Source organism: Marmota flaviventris, chromosome 13 (assembly GCF_047511675.1).
Source record: "Marmota flaviventris isolate mMarFla1 chromosome 13, mMarFla1.hap1, whole genome shotgun sequence".
In the NCBI taxonomy this organism is placed as follows: domain Eukaryota; kingdom Metazoa; phylum Chordata; class Mammalia; order Rodentia; family Sciuridae; genus Marmota; species Marmota flaviventris.
In genome coordinates, this window is record NC_092510.1 from 69,686,906 (window position 1) to 69,710,206 (window position 23,301).

Sequence of the window (23,301 nt, forward strand, 5' to 3'; positions counted from 1 at the left end):
CTGGGCTGATTAGAAGGAAACAGATAATGCAGAAGTTAAAATTTTTCTGATCATTTTGATTGATCTATTTAAATTTAAAAGTAAAAATGTTCTACAGTGATAGAGCAAAAAAGAGATACATTTGAAATCTGATACAAATATTTGCAAAATTTATGTGTCCCCAATTCAAGTAAGATAATTGATGATTAATCAGTTGTATTCCGGGATGATGCCTGTTTTAGGTATATTTAATTTCAAAAATAAGAACATATAATTAAAATTTCACATTTGCTATGTTTAAATTTCTAATTTCACTATCACTTTAGTCTCCTATAAATTATTTGTGAAATGGCTTAAATTATTAAAAGAGCCCATTGAACCCAGCTAATAATGGTGATAACTGGTTTTCCTAGTGTAATGCAACTGGTGATGTGAATAAAACTTCACCTTTTAGAAAGATGAAGTGTTAATGGCTGGCTTGATAATAAGTAGATCTTTCAGACCAAGTAAATAAAACAATTATTTCAGAAAAATCAAAAAGTTGTATAAGAAGGGAAACAGTGGTAGCTCAGTGGTAGAGCGCTTGCCTTGTGCACATGAGGCACTGGGTTCGATCCTCAGCACCACATAAAAGTAAATATATAAGATAAAGATATTGTGTCTACTACTAAAAGAATTTTTAAAAAGGAAAACAGTGTTCTGCTATATAGGCATAATATAAATTGCATATTAATTTAACCTGAGAATAAAGGATGAAGGGAGAAAAATTCATATAGAGTGTTATAAGAGAACTAAATCCTCTTAAACTTAATAAGAATTTTGATGTCTGTGTTAAAAGTAGATAAATCCATGAATAGCAAAATGGACATTTATACAGAAGTATGCAGTATCCAAAAGAAATAGCTGAAGCGTTGGAAATAGTTGACTTTGGGGAATGCAAGTTGGAATGGGGAAGACAGAACTGCCAATTTTTTTCTTATATAGTATTTTAGCATTACTAGAGTTTTTTTAATGCATGTATTTTTAATGCATGTATTACTTTGATAATAATGAAACTTATCTGGTATGCATCAAATGAAGTTGAAAGTGCAGGGACACCACAGCAATCGCAGGCCTGAGGCAATAAATGGACTCTGATGACTAGAAGGACACCTAAATATTGGCCTGGAAAGACATGTTGAAGGAACACACAGTAGAATTGTTAGACCTGGGCTGTTTGAATAGCAGGTGTGATATATCTTTGAACTGTTAATAACAACAGAGGAAAGGTATTTGAGCCCATTCAAGTGAGCTATAAAGATGAATTTTGCTTTGGATATGTTATACTTGTAATAACTAATATAAATATTTGCAGTGCGTCCCATAAGCAGTTGTAAATGTGAGCCTGGCCATAGTTGATTTAAGATCTGGAGAGAGATTTGAAGCAAATCCAACCAAAAAATGACAGTAAAAGCAAATTGTTTTGGAGTGACATGTTTCACCAAGGAGAGAGTAAGCACAGAATCAGACTTTAGAGGAAAAAGAAAAAGGTGTAGGAAGGAGACAAGGAAATATTAAAAGAAATAGAAGGATGATTTAAAGACTATATGTCAGATTGCTAGCTATCAGCCAGTAGATAGCAAATTTTATATACCTTTTAAATCTTCTCTAGAAACCTTTTTAAAGTAGCCTTTTGATTAGATTTAAATGTGTTTTGTTTGTGTTTGTCATTTTACAATTATTTCAGATGGGTATATTTTCCTTTTTTGCCTTTGGGGCTGAGTTCAGAAACAGATAACCATAGTAGATATCTTTAAAACAAGAAAAAACAACTCCCACAATCCCACTGTATTGGTGGTTTCTGTTGATAATTTCCCCCTTTTTGTTCTTGTTACTTACTATGATACAACAGTCTTTTAAAATTTCCAAATAAGGACTTCTTAACCATGTGATTCATTGATGGAACCCTTGGGGTATAGGGAATGGAGGATGAGAGATAATTGTCTGTGTCTCTCTGTCTCTCTCTCTCTGGGGACAGACAAAGCCCTTTACATGACTGATAACTTTGCAGGAGCTCTTTATAACCTTGTGCCAATAAGCACCTGTATTTATTTCCTCTTTTTTCTTCCTCCTCTACTTCTAAAAAAAGAAAAGCCAAATCCCCATTTTATGTTTTACACATATTTTTAAAATATAAGTTGTTTCTGATAAATTTAATACGATTGAAAATAAGATGAACATTTTGCTGCCTTGCAAATTCTTCTATTAAAATTTGTTTTATTTAAACTATTGCCAGTAATACAGCACAAAATTTTAATGACTAAAATAGTTCTGTGCCCAATATTGTAATGAAAAATATAAATATAATAAAACCGAGACAGAACTAAAAAGAGCAGTTTGAGAAAAATGCAAGTGAATGAAGTGGCTTAACCCTCAAGGGATTTGAATGTGGCATTGTGTATATTTCAAAAGTTTCCGTTGAAATAACAGATGCTGCTGATGAAGTTGGGAATAGTAACTTCATTTGTGACTGGTTCAGTTGCTTATTAGAAGTGAGAAGATCCCAGAGGGAAATCGGCTAAAGTGGAGTAGGCTCAGGAAAGGATGTGACATAAATATCTGGCAGCTTTGTGTTTGTGATCTTTAATCCGTAAACACTGGTTAGGTACTGGCATGAGTATCTATAAATGTGCAATTATCTTACATTTTATGTAGTTCTGTGTCTGCCAGTGTTGTTATTCAATAATGGTGATTTTTTTAAAAGGTTCCTTTTTATTTCTTAGAGTTGCTTACTAAAAAATTCTGTTTTTTCCCTAGGTGTGGAAAACTGTCTTACTGAATGTTTGTATGATGATAGTTCATTAAATTATCTGTTGGCTTAAGTGCCAATTCAGAAAAGTACTTATTCACTCAAGTTTACATATCAATGTGTTTCTTTTTTGTTGTTGCTTTTCTTTTTAATTTCAAGGTATGCAATATATTGTGATGATAATTAGATAAAGAGATGTAGTCCCCCTCTAAAGAGAGATTTGGCATAGAGAGGGAAATAAAATATTTGATATAGCCCTTAAATACAAGGTTTGTAAGTGCTCGGTGGCCTAGAAGATACAGGTGAAATGCTTTTAGACAAAGACAGAGGGAGAAAATACTTCTACCAGAGAGAAATTGGAATATGTTCACATTATACATTGAATAACAGTAGAATGGTAAGCAGTTAATGATAACAGAGATAGAGTTATTTTAATACTCTATGTGAGCAATTAAGTGGCCCTGGGCTAAAGTAATGGCATTAACAAGGCTGGATAGAGAATTTATAGGATTTGGTGAGTAATTGTATGGAAGGTGAGAGGGAAGACATGAGGTTTCTTATGTGGAAAACAGACTCTGGTGCAAGTCACTGAGGTAGAGGATACAAGGAGGAGAACTAGAATGTTTTTGTTTTCACATTTTTTAAGATTCAAAGAATGAGAAGAAAATAGTTCTGTTTTAATGATTATGAATTCGAATTACCTGTGATGAGTAGGCCTAGATGAATAAATTTGATAGTTCTTTAAAAATACAGTTTACTGGCTCCTACTGTCTGTCACATTGTCCAAGAAGTAATGATTACCAGCTCTATAATTATCTGTAACTGCTCTTTCAGCAGAGGCATGATCTTCAAATATTCTAACATTCCAAAATGTAGGCAGACTAAGAACTTTTGAAAATTGAATGCAAAAATACTGGTAAATAACTAGATTAGTACTGTGTTTCACAGAAAGCACAAATTGCCTTTTTTTTTTTTTTTTTTTTTTTTGCTCAGTATTGGAAAGCACACACATAGAACAATGAATATTTGTGTAACCATAGCACATAAGTGTGTTCTGAGAATAAAATATATACTTAAAGCACTTTATAGGCTCAAAATCACCATGTAAATTTGAAAGATGTTTATCATAACTAGTTTATAGTTTATCATAACTATCATGTAGTAATTGAATGTAGGGAAATGTGTATGATAAAGACAACATAGTAGCCCCACAAATAGAGGGGAAAATATATAAAACAGACTATAAGGTTATGGGTTCACTTTGTTTGGGGTTTGAAAATTATTTAAGAAGAGGTGAAATGTCCTGAACATTGCATAGTATTAACAGAGCAGTACTCTTCTGGCATCTCTGCCTTCAACATTACTACTCTGCTAGGAAGAGTCCTGCTACACTATTCCTGTACTGTGGAGATCTCACACAGTAGGGAGTTAGGACTTTTAAAAAGGACATGGAAGGTTTCTTAGTTCAGAGAACAGATTTAATATTAATGAATTCCTCATGTGTGGTTTTGGCAATAAGCTTCTTATAAATAATAATATTCCAACCAAACTGTATTATTTGCTGAATTATATTGCTTTGTTCATTATGTTGCTTACACCTTTCCTTTTTTTTTTCTTCCCTCTTCTCTCCCCCTCTCTCTAATGTCTTTCTTCATCTTCACTTTTAAAATACTCTCTAAAACATCTGCTTTCAGCCATATTGGGTTAACTAGAGCTCGACTTCCCTTTCTGACAGGATATGTTGAATTAGCAAATAAGGACTTTAAAACAGCTAGTATAAATATAGACAGATTTAAAAGGAAAGATGAATATAATAAGAGAAATGGAAGATGTTTAAAAATTAAGCCAAATGAAACTTTAAGAGCTGAAATATGCAATATTTGAAATGAAAAAAAAATTACTCATTGAGCTTAAATACAGATCAGTTAGAAATTTTTCAGATATTGGATGACAGGCAGTACAGGACCAGGATTTATGAGAGGAATCCTACAATAAACCCAGCTTTCTGCCTAGCCAGTTTCTGGACTATGGTGCCAAGAGAGGGAACCCAAATAGAGCATGGCAATCTCACTGAAATGAGAAAACAAAGTTCTGAGTGAATGGAGAAGCTGTAATTTGTAGAGCAGAATACAGGAAGAAGAGGGGACTGCTAAAGAAATCACTCCAGATATCCATATATGGATAACTTTGAATGCTAAGGGTACTAAATGCTTATCTGTGCATACATGGAGCAAAACTCCACCAGACCTGGGCAAAAACCTAAGTATAAATATCCAGTTCCTAGAACATACACAAGTTCTTCTAAGCCAGAGTGGAGGGACAGTATTGAACACCCAAGGCATTTAGCAGAGACCATATCTTAGTAGTAGGACTAACTTAGCCCTAAAGCAAAGGCTACTTTGGATATACTCTTAAACAAAGTCTTTTTAAAAGGTCCAGTTGAGGGCTGGGGCTGTAGCTCAGAGGTAGAGCACTTGCCAAGCATGCGTGAGGCACTGGGTTCAATCCTCAGCACCACATAAGAAAAATAAAGGTTTTGTGTCAACCTACAACTAAAAAACAAATGATTTTTAAAAAGGTCCAGCTGATGTGGAAGTTGCTTGACTGCTTTATTTAAACAAAGCCAAGCAGTTATAAAGTAAGAAACATCCCCCAGAAAATTATTAGATATTTAAAGAAGCAGGAAAACATGATTCATAACAAGGAGAAAAAGAGATCAAATGAAATAAACCTAGAAATGACAGATGAAATTAGTTGAAGAGGACTTCAAGTCACTTATTAACAAAAAGGAACTAAATTCTTTAAAAGCCACAAGTTATCAAAACTGGCCCAAAAATAAATAGAAAATTTGAATGGATCCATAGCTACTAAAGAGATGGAATTATTGTTTTAAAAACTACTGGAAGTTGGGCTAGGGATGTGGCTCAAGCGGTAGCGCGCTCGCCTGGCATGCGTGTGGCCCGGGTTCCATCCTCAGCACCACATACAAACAAAGATGTTGTGTCCACCAAAAAAAAAAAACTAAAAAATAAATATTAAAATTTTCTCTCTCTCTCTCTCTCTCTCTCTCTCTCTCTCTCTCTCTCTCTCTCTCCCCCCCCCCTCCCTCCCTCCCTCTCTCTCACACTCTCTCTTAAAAAAAAAAAAAAAAATACTACTGGAAGTAAAATTCCTGGCCTACCAGCTCTAGCCTACATGATTTCACTGATAAATTCTATGACATATTTAAGAAACAACCAGTTCTATACAAAAGTTTCCTATTTCTCAACTCTTAGGAGGCAAGTTTTATCCCAATATCAAAATCATGCAATGTGGATTAGACAGAGGCAAATGAAGGGAAGGGAAGGAGGAAAGGAATAGGAAAGACAGTGGAATGAATCAGACAAAACTTTCCTGGAGTGTTCATATATGAATACACCACAGTGAATCTCTGCATTGTGTACAACCACAAGAATGTGATCCTAACTAGAATAAGATATATTCCATGTATGTATTATATGTCAAAATATACTCTACAGTCATGTGTATCTAAAAAGAACAAATGAAAAGCAATAAAAATTAAGAGGTTAAAAAAATGCAAAGACATTGTAAGAGAATAAGTCAATATCCCTCGTGAACACAAGTACAAAATTCTTAATAAAATATTAACAAACTTAACTCTGAAATATTTTTAAAAGGATACTACGTTTTAGCCAAGTAAGATTAATCCCAGAATATAGAGTTGGTTTAACATTTGAAAATGAATCACTTTTATTTACCATATTAACAATGCAAGAGGAAAAACCTTGGAACCATCTCAATTGATAGAGAAAAGGCATCTAATAATTTCAACAACACTCATATTAAAAATTCAGCAGATAAAGATAGAAGTTTCTTTAACTTGCTATGAAAAGTTCATAGCAAACCCAGTTTTTACTCAGTTGTGAAAAACTGGATATATTCTTTTTCTCTAAAGTAGGGAATCAAGCAAAGACTATCAGTTGTCACCACTTACATTCAGTGCAGTATTATAGTAGCAGTCCTATATAATGCAATAAGATAAGAAAAAGAAACAAAAGGCATATAAATTGGAAAAGAGGAAGTAAAACTGTTTACAGGTAATATGAAAATGTATATAGGGTTGGGGTTGTGGCTCAGTGGTAGAGCACTTGCACATGTGAGGCCCTGGGTTCAATCCTCAGCACCACATAAATATAAATAAATAAATAAATAAATAAATAAATAAAATAAAGGTATTGTGTCCAACTACGACTAAAAAATAAATATTTAAAGAAAAAAATGTACATAGAAAATTGGCAGGAGCATACAAAAAATTTTTTCTTAAACTAAGTGAATTTAGCAAATTTGCATGATACAAGGTGTGAGTTAATAAAAAGCAATTGTATTATTATAAATGTATGGCCAAAAATTGAAAAAGCCATTGTCATGAAAAATTAAAGAAGACCAAAATAAAGAAAGAACTATACTATATCATGTTTGTGTATGGGGAGTCTCAGTATTGTTAAAAATTTTCCACCTGATCCACAGATTCAACATAATACAGATGAAACTTTTTAAGAGAAATTGACATGTTTATTCTAACATTTATACAGAAAATTAAGGAACCTAGATAGCCAAAATAATCTTGAAAAAGAACAAATAAAAAGTTGAAAGCCTATGTTATATGATTGCAATACTTTTAGTAATCAAGATGATAATATATATAACAATAGACATATAGCGTAATGGAACTTTCAGAAAATGACAAGCGATTGATTTTTGGCACAGTTACTAAAGTAGTTCACTGAAGAACAGATAATCTTTTCATTTAACAAATGATGCCAGAACAACTGGATATCCATAGCTTGTTGGATAAAGTTCTAAAACTAAAGAATTTCTAGAAGAAAACAGAAAATGTTTGTAACCTTGGCCACAGAGATTACCTTAGGCACAGAAAACAAACTATGAAAGGAAAAATTGTCAAATTTAACTTTCTTAAAATGTAAAACTTAACTTTTTTTTTTCTTTCTTCTTGCAGTAGAATTGTGCTACTCCTAAGCTACATCCTCATCCCTTTTTATTTTTCCTTTTTAGATAGGGTCTCACTAAGTTGCCCAGGCTGGCCTTGTATTTGTGATCCACCTGCCTCAACCTCTTAAGTCACTGGGATTACAATCATGAGCCACTGTGCCAGGTTTAAAATTCTAAACTTTTGCTCTTAAATTAAAAAGCAGGTCATAACTGAGAGAAAATATTTGTGAATAACTTGTCTGATAAAAGACTTGTATCCAGAATTTATGAAGAACTTCTGTAAGTTAGTAAGAAAACTATCAATAAAAAGGGGAAACAATTTTTTAAATGGTCAGCAATTTTGAACAGATGGTTTTTGAAAGAAGATAAAGAATGTCAGATAAATAGATGAAAAGATGGTCAGCATGATTAATCTCCAGAGAAATGCCCATTAAAATCACTATTTAAGCTGGGCGTGGTGGCAGAAGTGTGTAATCCCAGCTATTCAAGAGGCTGAAGCAGGAAAATCTCAAGTTTGAAGCCAGCCTGGGCAATTTATCAAGACCCTGTCTCAAAATGCAAAGGGCTGGGACTGTAGTTCATTTTCAGAGTTCTCATGTACAAGACCCTAGGTTCAATTCCCAGTATTCACCAACCCCCCCCCCCCAAAAAATCCTAATTCACTACTGTTTTACACCCATTCTAAGATTAACATTAAAATTCCAGCGATTGATGAGATTATGAAACTGCTGGAACCCTCATGCACTGTTGATAAGAATATAAAATGGCACAACAACTGTGAAAATAGTTTGCCAGTTTCTTACAAAAGTAAAGGAAGGATATGCTTTTTTAAAAATTCTAATTAGTTTCACATGACAGCAGAATGCATTTTGACACATTGTACACAAATGAAGCACAACATCTCATTCCTCTGGCTGTACATGATGCAGAGTCACACCAGTTGTGCAATCATACATATATATAGGGTAATAATGTCTGTCATTCCACCATTCTTGCCACCCCCACATCCTCTCCTCTCTTCTCATTCCCTTCTGCCCAGTCCAGAGTTCCTCCATTATTCCTGACCTACCCCCCCCCACACACACACACACACATACCCCATTATGGATCAACATCTGCTTATCAAGAAAAATCCTTTGGGGATTTTTTTAAATTTTTTAAAAATATTTATTTGTTCTAATTAGTAGTACATGATAGCAGAATGCATTTTGATTCATTGTACACAACTTTTTATTTCTCTGGTTGTAGAGGATGTAGAGTCATGCCACATGTGCAGTCATACATGTACCTGGGGTAATGAGTTCATCTCATTCTACCATCTTTCCTATCCACTTGCCCCCTTGCCTTCTCTCCCTCTCTTTGCCCAATCCAAGTTTCTCCATTCTCCCCATGCCCTCCCACCCCTTTCACTTAGCATAATATTCTCTAACTCCATCCATTTACCTGCAAATGCCATAATTTTATTCTCTCTTAATGCTGATACTCCATTGTGTATATGTACCACAGTTTCTTTATCCATTCATATATTGAAGGGCATCTAGGTTGGTTCCATAGTTTAGCTGTTGTGAATTGAGCTGCTATAAACATTGATGTGGCTGCATCATTGTAGTATGCTGATTTTAAATCCTTTGGGAGAATATGTTTTTGATACCCAACAATCCTATTCCTAAATATTTTCCTAAGGGAAATTAAAAGCTTAGGTAAATTTTTTAAAAGTTTTTTATTGCATTTATTGTGCTGTTCTGTTTATAATTGCCAGAAACTTGAGACAACCTAAATATTTATCAGCAGATGAATAGCTAAACAATGTTATATCCATACAACACAATTCCACTCTGCAAAAAGCAAAAAGAACAAAACTACACTGCCCAGCAACATGGATGAATCTCATAAATGTTAAGAGAAAAAAATTAGACAAAATGGTACATTATGTATGATTCCCTTTACATGGGGTCCTAGAACAGGCAAAATTAATATATTGTGACAGAAAACAAATTAGTGATTGCCTGAAGTGGAGGATTAACTGCAAATATGAACAAAGTAACATTTTGGACTGATTTTATTTTTAGAGTGGTTACAGGAGTGCATCCATTTGTCAAAACGAAACACTGTATTTTATTGTATGTAAAGTATACATCAATAGTTTCCTTTTATTTTTTTATTATTTAGTTTTTGAGGATCTTTAATTTTTTTTATTTATTTATATGTGGTGCTGAAAATTTAACCCAGTGCCTCACACATGCTAGCAAAGCACTGTATCACTGAGCCACAACCCCAACCCTCAATAGTTTCCTTTTATGGATCAGATTTGTGTGACTTTTTTGCCTCTCTCTTGAATTTGAATATTATCAATCCTAAATTTACCTTATCCTTTGTTTGGTTTTCTCTTTCTTACTCCTTCTTTCATTTATCGCCTTGTCTTCTATTAGTCTATAAGCTTTTTATTCATCCTTGTTTACCCTTTAGCACCTAGTTAATTGTAATCTTTCAGTGGGTATTTGCTAAACTGAGTTAATACAATGCAAAGAAAGATATATCAGCTATTGCCTGATTACTGTACTGAAGTCTGGAAAAAGTCACAATTCCACATATCATCAAGACCAAGGCTGTATAAAGCAGCTAAGAATTGATAATATGCATCCTTTGGCAATCTTAGTTGTTTACTTTAGGCAGGCCTGTTTTTACATTCTATGAATTGGGTGGAAGACACATGGGAGATGAGTGGCCCTAGGCCCTGTGGCAAATTGTATCTAAGGCAAGGCACTGTATTCTGGTTGCAAAGGGCCAGAACATTTAGGCAAATTGTACTAAGTAGCAGTGCATTTGATTCCAGCAATAAAAGAAAATTAGATAGTATCACAGAAATTTAGTGCTGGAAGGTACCATGGATGCAATTTAATCATATTCATATTCATTATTATATAGATCCAGAGAGAGTAAATAATCTGCCTATCACCACATCCACCCACAAATTAGAGGCAGAGTTAAGACTAGAAACCAGGTTTCTATCAGTTCCCATGCCCAGAATTTAATAAAGTGGGAATTGGCTAATTGTTCTGATGAGTTGCCGTAGACAAGTTAGATTGGGATTTGGAGTTTAGACATGAGTGGGATAAGTTTAAAAAAAAGAAAAAGCAAGGGATGTGGTCAACTGGTCAACTGTCATTGTTTCATTATTAGAGTCAAACAAAATTTGGAAACATGGGGAAGGGAGTTGGCTAAAAGTCCTGGTGATGACTTTGCTTTTATTTCTAATTGAAGTCTATTTTGTAGTGGTAAATTTTCTATAGTAAGAATACATTATAATTTTTTGAGGAGTCATTAGTATAAATAACCTAGAATATTGTTGAATTCAAAGGAATGTTAAAATAATCTAAATCGAATCCATCTCCCTCTCCCACACCCTTTTTCACTATTCTCTGTTCATGGGTAAATTTACTGGAAGTTCTGGAATAGTCACAGTTGCTATTTTGCGTTTAATTGGCTTTGCATTCCTTTCTTTTTTAAAAACAGTATTAAGTCATTCATAATTAAGTGATTTCAAATGGTCATTTTAATTTTAATGATGAAGGACACTGAGATCCAAAGGCAGCTTTGAAAGCTAGAGCAAAGCATGTTCCTTACCCGGATCTTTTGAATGAAAGAATAATAGTATGGATGGTGATGATGAAGGAATACAAGCTACTGCTTTTTAATGTATTCTCCACTCTCAGTATATGGATGCAGCCTCCAAATTTTACAAAGAAAATAATCATCAGCACAGCATCTCTGCTTTCCTGTGGATTGGCCTTTTTGTAAAGCAGCCTTATGATTTTCTTAGTAAAAGTATTTTATTTTAAAAATATATTTCTAGACACTTACTTCTGGTAGGCCTGGGAAAATGTAGATTGCTTCATGTCTCTTCAAAATTCCTTTCAAAGAAATGAGTTAAACTTGATTTGTGTTTTTCAGATAGAGGAAAGTAGTAAGGTGGGAGGTAGAAGGAAATCTTAACTTTGCCTTGGGGGAAAGAAAAATCTTTCAGTCCTTTGTTGACACCTTAGCTTCTGCATTAGTCATAGGTCCTTTTCCTCCTTTGCCATGGGAGGACCAGAGGAATGGCAGCCATCCTAGGTTTTTAAAAGGACAGTACAAAAAGAAGAAAACAGCTGATATAGAAAAATTTAGTGATTTTTTTTTTTTCTTCCCCTCTATATTTTACAGTTGTATTTTTAGGTTGATAATCAATGGCTTCTGGATATTTGGCCTCCTTTTTTTGGTCCTTTATTTCACTGTTTTGGGTATTATTGAGTCCAGTACAAAATCCCTAACCTTAATAATGCTTAGTTTTTTAAAATGTTACAATGAAAGTCACCTAGGATGGATAGCTAGTGGACACAATTAATGCCAATGTTGGGAGGAAAAAATTTCTACCAACTTAAGTCTAAATTGGGACCTGGGAATTAACTGACAATGGGCAGATTAACTGGAGAAAAGACAAGGTTTATTCACACACTGGTGGGATCACTGAGTAATGAGTAACTCACTGAGGAGATCAGAGGATTATAGTGGGGAAGATTCTGCTGAAACTTGTTTACCCAAATTTTTTGGAATGTGTCCATAGTCAGTTACCTCATCATCTCCATGACTGGACACCTCCAGGAAGGTTGGGTAAGGACACCTGCTTCTCAGTAAAGCTCTGTTTGAGTCAGATAAGGAAGTTCAGATAAGGTTTCTTTCTACATCTTCTGTTGGATGTTGGTCCTTCACTGATAATTTATATTTGGATTGTTGGTCCTTCGCTGATAATTTATATTTGTATATTTATATTAATGACTTTCAAAGCATTTTCGCATCTCATTCAATTCTCATAGGACATTATCAATAGACAGGGCAAATACTGTTATCCTCATTTCACAGACTCAAAGGCATTAAGTATTTGTTGAGAGCCACACAACTGATTAGGGAGCAAAATTAAGAGTTTAAAGTATTTAGGTCTAGGGCTATAACTCAGTAGTGGAGCACTTGCATAGTATGCACAAGGCTGGAGCCCCAGCACAGATTAAAAAAAAAAGTTTAATAAGGTATTTAGCATTTCTCACTATACCTCTAGAATCCACTTTGAGTACTAACAAATTGAATGATCTATTGTGTATCTGTAAGTGCTTTAAAGATGACAAAGTTGAGTAACATTCTATTTGTTTTGTAGGAGAAGATGATGTAAACTGGTTCATCAGTGACAAAGACGTTGAGGTAAAGTCAAATTGTTTTTAAAATTTTGAATTATAGGTTAATAAATTTTCCTTCGATACAAGGTTTCCTTTTATTTCATCACAATAAATTTTGAAAGAATCAAATGTTTTTAAAACAGCAGTAGTCAAAATGGCTTAGAAAGTTTGATTTCAGTATGTAAGTGATTTAACTTTTCAGAAATTTGGTTCAGCCTTGACTTTTATCAGCTGATTAATAGCCATAATGATATAGGTTCTTTCCTTTTCTATTTCTTCTGTCTTGATGAGTCCTCTTAGCCCACTGTCCTGGTACTGCTAAAGATCAACACCGGAAATAACTGCTTCTTCAGTGTAAGGAAATGGTTAGTCTATATTTAGGATATGGCAGGTGTTTGACCTTGTCAAATATTGGCCTTCTTGTGACAGATGCTAAAAAAGAATAGAAGTTTTAAGAGATAACTGTCCTACTTAGCAAGTTCAGCAGAATAACAAATAAAAGATGAAGATTGTCAAAGATGGGATTCTGACAAATGAGATTAAAAGCATGGTTGGGAGACACGCCGTCTGATAGAAGAAAAAGTTGGCTACGATCTACATACTGTGGGGTAGGGCTCCAAATTCCTCAATAGGACACCCATAGCACAAAAGTTAATAACTAGAATCAACATATGGGACTTACTCAAACTAAAAAGTTTTTTCTCAGCTAAAGAAACAATAAGAGAGGTAAATAGAGAGCCTACATCCTGGGAACAAATCTTTACTCCTCACACTTCAAATAGAGCCCTAATATCCAGAGTATACAAAGAACTCAAAAAATTAGACAATAAGAGAACAAACAACCCAATCAACAAATGGGCCAAGGACCTGAACAGACACTTCTCAGAGGAGGACATACAATCAATCAACAAGTACATGAAAAAATGCTCACCATCTCTAGCAGTCAGAGAAATGCAAATCAAAACCACCCTAAGATACCATCTCACTCCAGTTAGATTGGCAGCCATTATGAAGTCAAACAACAACAAGTGCTGGCAAGGATGTGGGGAAAAGGGTACACTTGTACATTGCTAGTGGGACTGCAAATTGGTGCAGCCAATTTGGAAAGCAATATGGAGATTTCTTGGAAAGCTGGGAATGGAGCCACCATTTGACCCAGCTATTCCCCTTCTCGGTCTATTCCCTAAAGACCTAAAAAGAGCATGCTACAGGGACACTGCTACATCGATGTTCATAGCAGCACAATTCACAAGCAAGACTGTGGAACCAACCTAGATGCCCTTCAATAGATGAATGGATAAAAAAAAATGTGGCATTTATACACAATGGAGTATTACTCTGCATTAAAAAATGACAAAATCATAGAATTTACAGGGAAATGGATGGCATTAGAGCAGATTATGCTAAGTGAAGCTAGCCAATCCCTAAAAAACAAATGCCAAATGTCTTCTTTGATATAAGGAGAGTAACTAAGAACAGAGTAGGGTCGAAGAGCATGAGAAGAAGATTAACATTAAACAGGGATGAGAGGTGGGAGGGAAAGGGAGAGAGAAGGGAAATTGCATGGAAATGGAAGGAGACCCTCAGAGTTATACAAAAGTACATACAAGAGGAAGTGAGGGGAAAGGGAAAAATAATACAAGGGGGACAAATGAATGTCAGTAGTGGGGGCAGAGAGAGAAGAGGGGAGGGGAGGGGAGGGGGGATAGTAGAGGATAGGAAAGGCAGCAGAACACAACAGACACTAGTATGGCAATATGTAAATCAATGGATGTGTAACTGATGTGATTCTGCAATCTGTATATGGGGTAAAAATGGGAGCTCATAACCCACTTGAATCAAAGTGTGAAATATGATATATCAAGAACTATGTAATGTTTTGAACAACCAACAATAAAAAATTAAAAAAAAAAAAGCATGGTTGGGATTTATATACTCCTCTTTAGGTATTCCATATGATGTATTTTTTTCTAATATTCCTTTGCAGACATTAGAATTTGACTAGAATATAGGGCAGCCAGAATTGAGTAACTGTGTATGTAGCAGCATGGATCTTTTCCTTTTAGAAATTATAATGCAGTCTTCTAGGCATTAAGAGTAACCCTGTGCTGTTCAAAAGAAGTGGGGAGGTATTTAGCAGCTATGTGGTTACATAACTATAAAAGAGAACATCATAAAAACTCTGTTCCCTAACTAAAAATTTAAGCAGGCTTTTCATTCGGAAATATGTGATGTAGATTTAGGTACAGAAGTCAGCAATGACTTTGACTCTGAATGCCACCAGAGTGTGTTAATGATGCATATCAGTACCTCTGCTAGATCTGAACTGTAAGTGGAAAAAGAAAAGAGAAGAAATAATGTAAACAGAAAAGAAAGAGCAGGCATAAAGGAAGAGAGCTATATTTATGATGGTATCCCTTTGATGTCTTTCTACTCCTTTTTAAGAGAATGAGAGAGAGATCGTGAAGTTCTCTGTTGCTGGATTCAAAATTGAACAGATTTGACTACTAATTGTTTTTTCTTTAAAAAGTAATGGGACTGGGCTGGGGTTGTGGCTCAGCGGTAGAGCATTCACCTAGCACATGCAAGGCCCTGGGTTTGATCCTCAGCACCACATAAAAATAAAAAAATAAAAGGTATTGTGTCCAACTACAACTAAAAAAATAAATATTTTTTTAAAACAGTAATGGGACTGATTTTCTTCTAAAAGGAAAGTTTTTTTAGTAGTATGAAATATTTTTTTTTTTTAATTCTTGACTTTTTTCCCTCTCTTAGGCCCAGATAGGTAATAACAGATCATCCGGAAGATGGACCCGCCGATACTATTCTGCTAACAAAAACGTTACCTGTAGAAATTGTGACAAATGTGGCCATTTGTCCAAAAACTGCCCTCTACCACAAGTATGTTAAACATGTAATGCTTTTTTTCACGTCGTTAAAGTCAAAATTTTAGTGTTGAAACCCTATAACTTTCGAATTCAAATCTGTCTTGTAAACGTATGTTAAATTTCATGTAGCTCACAGCCTGCCCTACAGTAAAGAACACTAAATTTAGCATCAGAAAAACCTGGAGTTAATTCCAGCTTCCCATTACTAATTGTACAACCTTGGGAAAATCATTTAACTCTCCGCCTTGGTTTTCTTGTCTGTAAAATGAAAAGACTACATAAAATGAGTCCTGAGACACTTCCCTTCCACAATTCCTTATGAAACAACTTGTTTCATTGTGGGATAATTTTCATTTTTAGAGAATTACAATTTTATTCATTTACAAATATATATTGTTGTAATTATTTTAAGCAGATACATCAGCCTTTGGACATCATAGAAATTAAGTTCTTAAACATTCCCTCATATATAGTAAGGTCTAATCAAACTTTTACCTTACTTATTCCTTCTTTCAGATGACTGTTTTTCAAGTAATTGAGACAGTACTTATATTTCATCTTTGTTTTTGCTGTTTCAGGCAAAACTGCTTCTTCTATATCTGCTCCTCCTCTGACTTAGCTTCTAGATATCTTCCTCATCCTATTTTTCTCTTTGATGCTTTTCACTTTGAATATTCCTGTAAGAAAATACATGAGTAGTGAATGCCCACTGACAGTCTAGTCATACTAGGTCTTTGCAGCACCATGACATATAAATAGCTTGTGTTAAAACTCTTTAAGTTCAAACATTTTGTTTGATTTTACAGTTATACTTAGGATTGTTGTCTCAAATTAGAAATAATTTTATGTGGAATTATATAGAAAAAGAAATATTAATTTTCCACTATTTGACACTGAAGTGTTTTGCTAAAGAGATTTTCTTTTTGTCTGCCACAGAAAGTCCGTCCCTGCTGCCTCTGTTCTGAGAGAGGACATCTCCAGTATGCCTGTCCAGCTCGCTTTTGCTTAGATTGTTCTTTGCCTATGTCTTCCAATCATAGATGTCTCGAAAGGTCTTCCTGGAGAAAACGATGTGACCGATGTGATATGATAGGCCACTATGCTGATGTGAGTAAACTGCGTATAATTGAGGGCAGTGTACCTGTTTGCAATGATCAGTATACCTAAAAGAACTTTTACTTTGCATTGTATAGAATGGTAGTCATAACCTTTTGGCCATTGAACTTGCAAATCATTACTCTGAATATCAGTGCAGTATTCATGAGGAGGCAGCATCATTAAATATTTTAAGCTTGTGCTAATCCTTTTACTTGATGTGCTTGCCAAGTAAAAGTTGATATTAAAGAGATATGTAATAAGCAACATGCAAAATTTATGTACATATGCATGAATATTTAAGTGAAAATATGTCAGGTGCAGTGGTGCTTGCCTGTAATCCCAGTTACTCTGGAGGCTGAGGCAGGAAGATCGCAAGTTCAAAACCAGACTCAGCAATGGAGAGTCGCTAAGCAACTCAGTGAGACCCTGTCTCTAAATAAAATACAAAATAGGGCTGAGGATGTGGCTCAGTGGTTGAGTATCCCTTGGTTCAATCCCCAGTACCAAAAAGAAAAAGAAAATAAATGCACATTGAGCAATTACTTATATCCATAAGAAGTCTGATTTAATGTTGCTTGTTGATTTTTTTACTGGTATAATAATAAACAGTGTTAGGCAAGAAGGACAGTTCATCTAAAACTTTAAATATGCTAGTCTGAATAGCTCTATTTTTAGGAGTAAAAGGAAAATAATTTAGACAACATTTCAGTTATTTGCAGCACATTAAAAATATTCCATTGAACATTGCATCAGTTGTTAATGTGTGTAGGCTGAGGGAGCTAGTTCTCATCACAATTTCAGAGACCAGAAGGGCTGTTAAAGCAAGTAAATACAGCTTTGTGGAATATATAGTTTTTAAATTCAGTTTACTCCTAATGAATGTCTCATTAAGGGTCTGTCATTTTAGCTCTTAATTGCATCCCTTACTATGCAGTAACATATGTTTATTTTGTATTAACAGCTAATCAGTGCAAAGTCATTTTTCATGCTCATACCTAGGTGCTGATCTAATTGGTTAAAGGGACATTCATGAAAGGATTAGCTATCTTTCTTTTTTCAAGCATTACTTAACTATTAAAATTCTGCACAAAAAAATCTTTTCCCTATAATGTGTACTTCTCAAAGACATGATAGAAAACCACAGATATCGTTTTTATTTTTTTTTACCATTGAAGTGTGCCTTTTGCTCAAAAAATTAATATGGCTTTCTGTTGAAATGAATTTCAGATTAAAACAGAGTACATGTGTTTGATATGTGTGTTTTTCATGTAAGTAATTGACAGTTATCAATTGTAATTCTTCCAGTAAATTTATTTATATTTGGTGCTGAGAATTGAACCCAGCCTCACACATGCACTCTATCACTGAACCATAATCCCCGTAATTATTAATTTTTAAGCAGTGCTACAGTAAACATCTTTTTATGTATATATGTATGTATGTATGTATGTATGTATGTGTCTATCTACATATGTGTAAGAGTGTTATGATTGGTCTGATTCTAAATGGAATTGTGGTCAGTTCATTCCAAAATAGTTTAAATTTATTTTTCAATATTTACCATATCTTAAAAATGCTAAATCCTGTCCTTTTGTTGTTGCTCTCTGCATTGAGTTATCAATTATAATTTTCTTAGGAAGATTTTCTAGTTTGGCAGTTATGTTTAAAGGCATCTGTGTTTTATTCCTTTGTTCTAAAGAACTCTTACGAATATGTTCTCATTTGCCTGCGATAGCAGAAAGTAGTCAAGACATTATCCCAAACATTTTTCTAATAAGCTGTAGTACAGAACAGTTAAAAATTACTAATAAAAGGTTATATAATCAACTATAAGCTAATGTTATAGCTAATCTTAACTTCTTCATTTTGGCCTCTAATATATGTTAAACTCTTATCTAAAATGGTATTGAAGATTCATAATCTCAGTGAATGTAAATTTTAAAGATAGGGTTAATCTGTGTGTGATTCACTTCAGACATGGCAATACCTTCCCCAAAAAAATCTGCCAGGAAGTGGGGGTGGAGGGGCAATGGTAATTACATGATAAATGTTTGAGACTCTGGAGTCTGTTTCCAGCCTGCCCACCTGGTGTAGGATTTCCATGGAACTCCACCAAAGATGGACTCTGCTGACTTCTGGTGGAGTGACTGGTAGAGTCCTTCCAACACCCAGAACCTCTTCAGTAGGATTCACCTGGAAGCAGAGCCATATCGGGCATTAGGGTGCTAGAACTGTTCAGCTACTCCCATACATAATTTAGAACTGTCTTGAAACCTCACGTTCCACAGAAAGCATTGATTCTTTTGCAACCCTCTCAAATGCTTGCTGCTCATTCTTCCTTGACCCATATACTTGTTAGATGATAGGTCCCACCTCTTCCTTATTTGCCATGGCTACTTCAAAGTCATTACTTCTCCCTCTTTATGTGGACACCTGACAATACTATCCTTTATACTATCCGTTGTCATGTTCATCTTCTCACTTAGTGGACTTTCTGCTCAGTCACAGAAGACTTCTGAAACTCCAAATAACTATCAGTGCTCTAACCCTTAATAAATTGAGATCAAGAAACTTCCACTTTTTACTTTGTATGTTCCAGTAGTCAGCACCTCACCTCTGTTATGTAAGAGTACCAGATACATATGTGCAAAGAGAATTTGTGATGAGTCACATTCAGATCTTTGCTATAATGAAAACTGCTTGGAAATAACCTCATAGGTTAGTTACTTAGCAAAAGTATTTGAAATTCCACAGTTAACAATACAAAGGATAAAAATATAGCCCACAACCTACTAAAGTCAACCTATACCAGTAGTACCTTTCAAAGGACAAGAATGAGGAGTATGGAAAGAATCCCAATTCTGAATCTGCCGTAGATTCTCATCTTGCCAACAAATTTTAAATGTACCAAGAATTCTAAAATGGTATGCACATTCAAGTTGCATACAGTCCCACTCTTTGAGCTCTGTCTGACATTTCCAAGATAATGACATAATTAATTGAGTACTTACTGTGTTTTAAGAACTATGAAGGAGTAGGTAAGGGCTTCGTTCACTGCTGTATCCTCAGCATATAACAGATGCTCAATAGATATTTGTGTTTGAGTCATTTATTTAATCCTCACAACCAGCATAAGAGGTATGTATTATTTATTACTCCCACGTTACAGAAGAAAAACTGAGACATTGCAAACTTAGGCTTTGTCCAGGGTCTCAAAGCAAAATGATAAGAACTTTGTGGATATACATAGAGAAAGCTTACATATTAATATTCTAGCAACTGTGAGTTTAACTCCTGCCCAGAGGATCTTTCAAGTTTCCTGTCTTATGTCTGCAAATGTTGTAGATCAAACAAGTATCTTTGATAACAAACTCATGATATTTAAAGCATCAAAGTCTTTCACTCTTTAAAGAACTTCTGAAGATCAGGAAAACAGTATAAAAGGTTGATTTTCAGCCACAGAACCAGTTCTGTTATACCACAAAACTGTGCTGCTCGTAGGAGACCATCCCAGCTTCATCGTCTTTATTAATTATTGAATGGCCACTCTTTTTTTATTAAAGCATAATGATGGAGTCAGTCAAAATAAGGTGGAATTAGAACTCTTACCTCCTAAATTCTTTTCCTTTCTTTTGCAAATTTTTCCTTAAATTCCCTGCTTGGTGCTTTACTTCATCCCATATAAATAACTCCTTCACATGACCATTGTGTACAAGAATAACATGCCATCTTTTGGGTAACACAGCACTTGAGCCACTCATTTTTAAACTCAGTGAGAAACTAATTCATGGGACATATTTTACTAGATTCCTTGATTTATATATTTGATGCTAGGAAAAAAGTTCTCATCTGTTGTATACTAAAATATTTTTAGCAATTTAAGCTTATTTTAAAAAAGAGAACTCAGTGTATACTAAAAAGTCTTTAACATACTCATTAGTACTTGGTGTGCTTATTTTAAAAACAAGAATTCAATGTAAACTATATAGTCTTTTTAACATACACATTGGTACTTGGTGCATGTTTCTTCAAATATATATATATATATATAATTGTTTTTTAACATTTAACTTTTTTTTAAGTTTAGTTTAATCTTAGGGATTTCCAGCAGGAAATACAAAGCCTCTAGTGCAAATCATTTTATACTTATCTAATATAGAATGGACTGTTGCTTGAGTATTGTTTTTGTCCACATGGCTATTTAAGAAAAGGACATTTATTTTTGGCCTATTCCAAGGAGCTATAAATGGTATTCATATGCCTTCCTCCACATATCCTCTCTACAGTCTTATTGAATATTGACTGAACTACTGAGCCAAGATTTGAATTAAAGACTTCCTTAATTCAAATATTTTGCTTTGGGTAATAGTGATTAGTTCTAGCTTTGTTCAAGAACATGTTCAACGTTCCATCATTTAAATAAATTTTCTACATTTGTTTACTTAACAAAAATTTGCTGGTTGCTTACTACATGCCAGGTAGTGTAGTCCAAGTACTAGAAAAATAAGATAAATAAGACACGTTGCAACCCTCCTGGCAGTGCTCTTAATATAACAGGAAGAGTGAACATGTAAAGAACCATGGGAAAAATCGATGAGAGTTCATCATGGTGATGATAATGAAGATAAAAGTATAAGACTCTAAGCTTAGAGTGGCTTGCTGATAATATTGGGAGAATATAGAAAATGACATAGACCATAAAAGGGAGCCAACTCACTGTGCCTGTCATACATAACATGTCACCTGTCTTTGGAGATACCAGCTACAGAATAATGCCATAGGAACTCTTTTGATCTAGGCTGAGTGAGTTTTCTTACAATTATATAGATTTGAAGTAGCTACAAGAGTCTGTATTTTCTGAACACTTATCTACTTCCTACCTGTTCTTACCTTTGAAGACAGTGTAAATTGAAGAAGGAAATCTCTAGCCATTTCTGGACTATTTTTTCTTTCTCACATTCTTTCTTTCACTAATGAAAGTTACTTTTCTGTTGCATTTTAATTTCATGCATTGTTTTAACCCTGCAAAGAGTGACTCACAACATAATCTAGAATCTGACTACTTCTCATCCTCTCTACCACTGTCATTCTGGCACAAACCATGAGCATCAACTGCCTGAATTATTATAAACAGTTATTATAAACAGTTTCCAATTCCTTTCTCTTTCATATTGTATTTTCAGTGATTGACTAGAGTAGTCTTTTTAAGTATTTCCAGACTAAATCAGTCCTTTATCCCAAATCCTCAACTATGACCTTGCATCTCTCTAGGTGTAAAAGCTAAAATTCTTATAATTGCCCCCCAAAGACTGTATGTGATATGACTTCTTGACTGCATCTCCTATAGTAATCCCTGTTGCTTCCTATGCCTGGTCTCTTCACTATTCCTTCAAAGACCAAACAACTTGTTCTTCCCCTAGTTATCCACCATAGCTCACTCCCTTATCTCTAATGTCTGCCTAGATGTCCCCTTCTCATGAAGGCCTACTCTGTCCACACTAATTAAAATAGCAAGTTTCCGCATATTCAGCCTTCCCTGCTTTGTTTTTTTCTATGAACTGTGTGTCTTATATTGTATTTCTTTTCTGTCTCCCCTAATTAGAATGTAAGTTCAGTGTCCGCTTTTAGATATTCACTCTGATAGCCTCAGCTTATAAGAACAGTGCTTCACACACATAGGGACTCAGTAGGATTATTGAATAATGAATCAATGAATGAATTAGAGATGATAGATTCCACACACCCTCCATTTGCTTCTGAGAGTTGTCAAACCTTACACACGAGCATATAGGCTGAGATAGTCTCATCTTGACTCATTAAGAGGTAGACTTCCCTAGTAATGTTTAAAATCAAGCTACAACTGACTTTCCAAAAGTCAGAATACCTATAGCATACTCAAAGAAAAATGAAATTTCTAAAGCAAAGGAAATTCTTTTTGTGTGTGTGTGTTTCTCTCCCATGATCTAATAATCAACTTTAGTTTTTACAAAACATATGCATTGTTACCAAATAATTTTCTTAAATATATTTGCTTTAATTGAATACTATAGGTATTTTGCAGTCCCGTGTTTTTGGCCTGTCGACTACCATGTTTTTTACGGGAAACTAATCTGTAACTTGTGATGAAAAATATACTGTCAGTTTCAGTGGCTTGAAATAACAAATTCAAGAAAAGATTAAAGATTCAGATGGTTTTTTGGAATTCAAATAATCATGGCCAAACTAATATTCCTGTTGATTTTATTTGAAGTCAAGACAAACCATTGACTTATATTTAGAGGTACTTAATGAAAATTTCTAAGAGAAAATAAGTAAAAATTAAAATGTGGTA

The 23,301-nt window shown here is 34.4% G+C and overlaps 1 protein-coding gene across 5 annotated transcripts in view; it reads left to right on the forward strand.

Annotated features, from left to right (window-relative positions):
- Zcchc7 (zinc finger CCHC-type containing 7) overlaps positions 1-23,301 on the forward strand; it is a 225,616-nt gene that overhangs the window by 160,336 nt on the left and 41,979 nt on the right. For 4 of the 5 annotated variants that reach the window (XM_027931045.2, XM_071600752.1, XM_071600753.1 and 1 more), the window contains 3 exons: positions 12,966-13,009; positions 15,760-15,885; positions 16,809-16,979. In XM_027931045.2, the coding sequence (XP_027786846.1) occupies positions 12,966-13,009; positions 15,760-15,885; positions 16,809-16,979 (341 nt within the window). The remainder of the gene's footprint in view (positions 1-12,965; positions 13,010-15,759; positions 15,886-16,808; positions 16,980-23,301) is intronic. The other variant, XM_027931046.2, reaches the window with a different exon arrangement.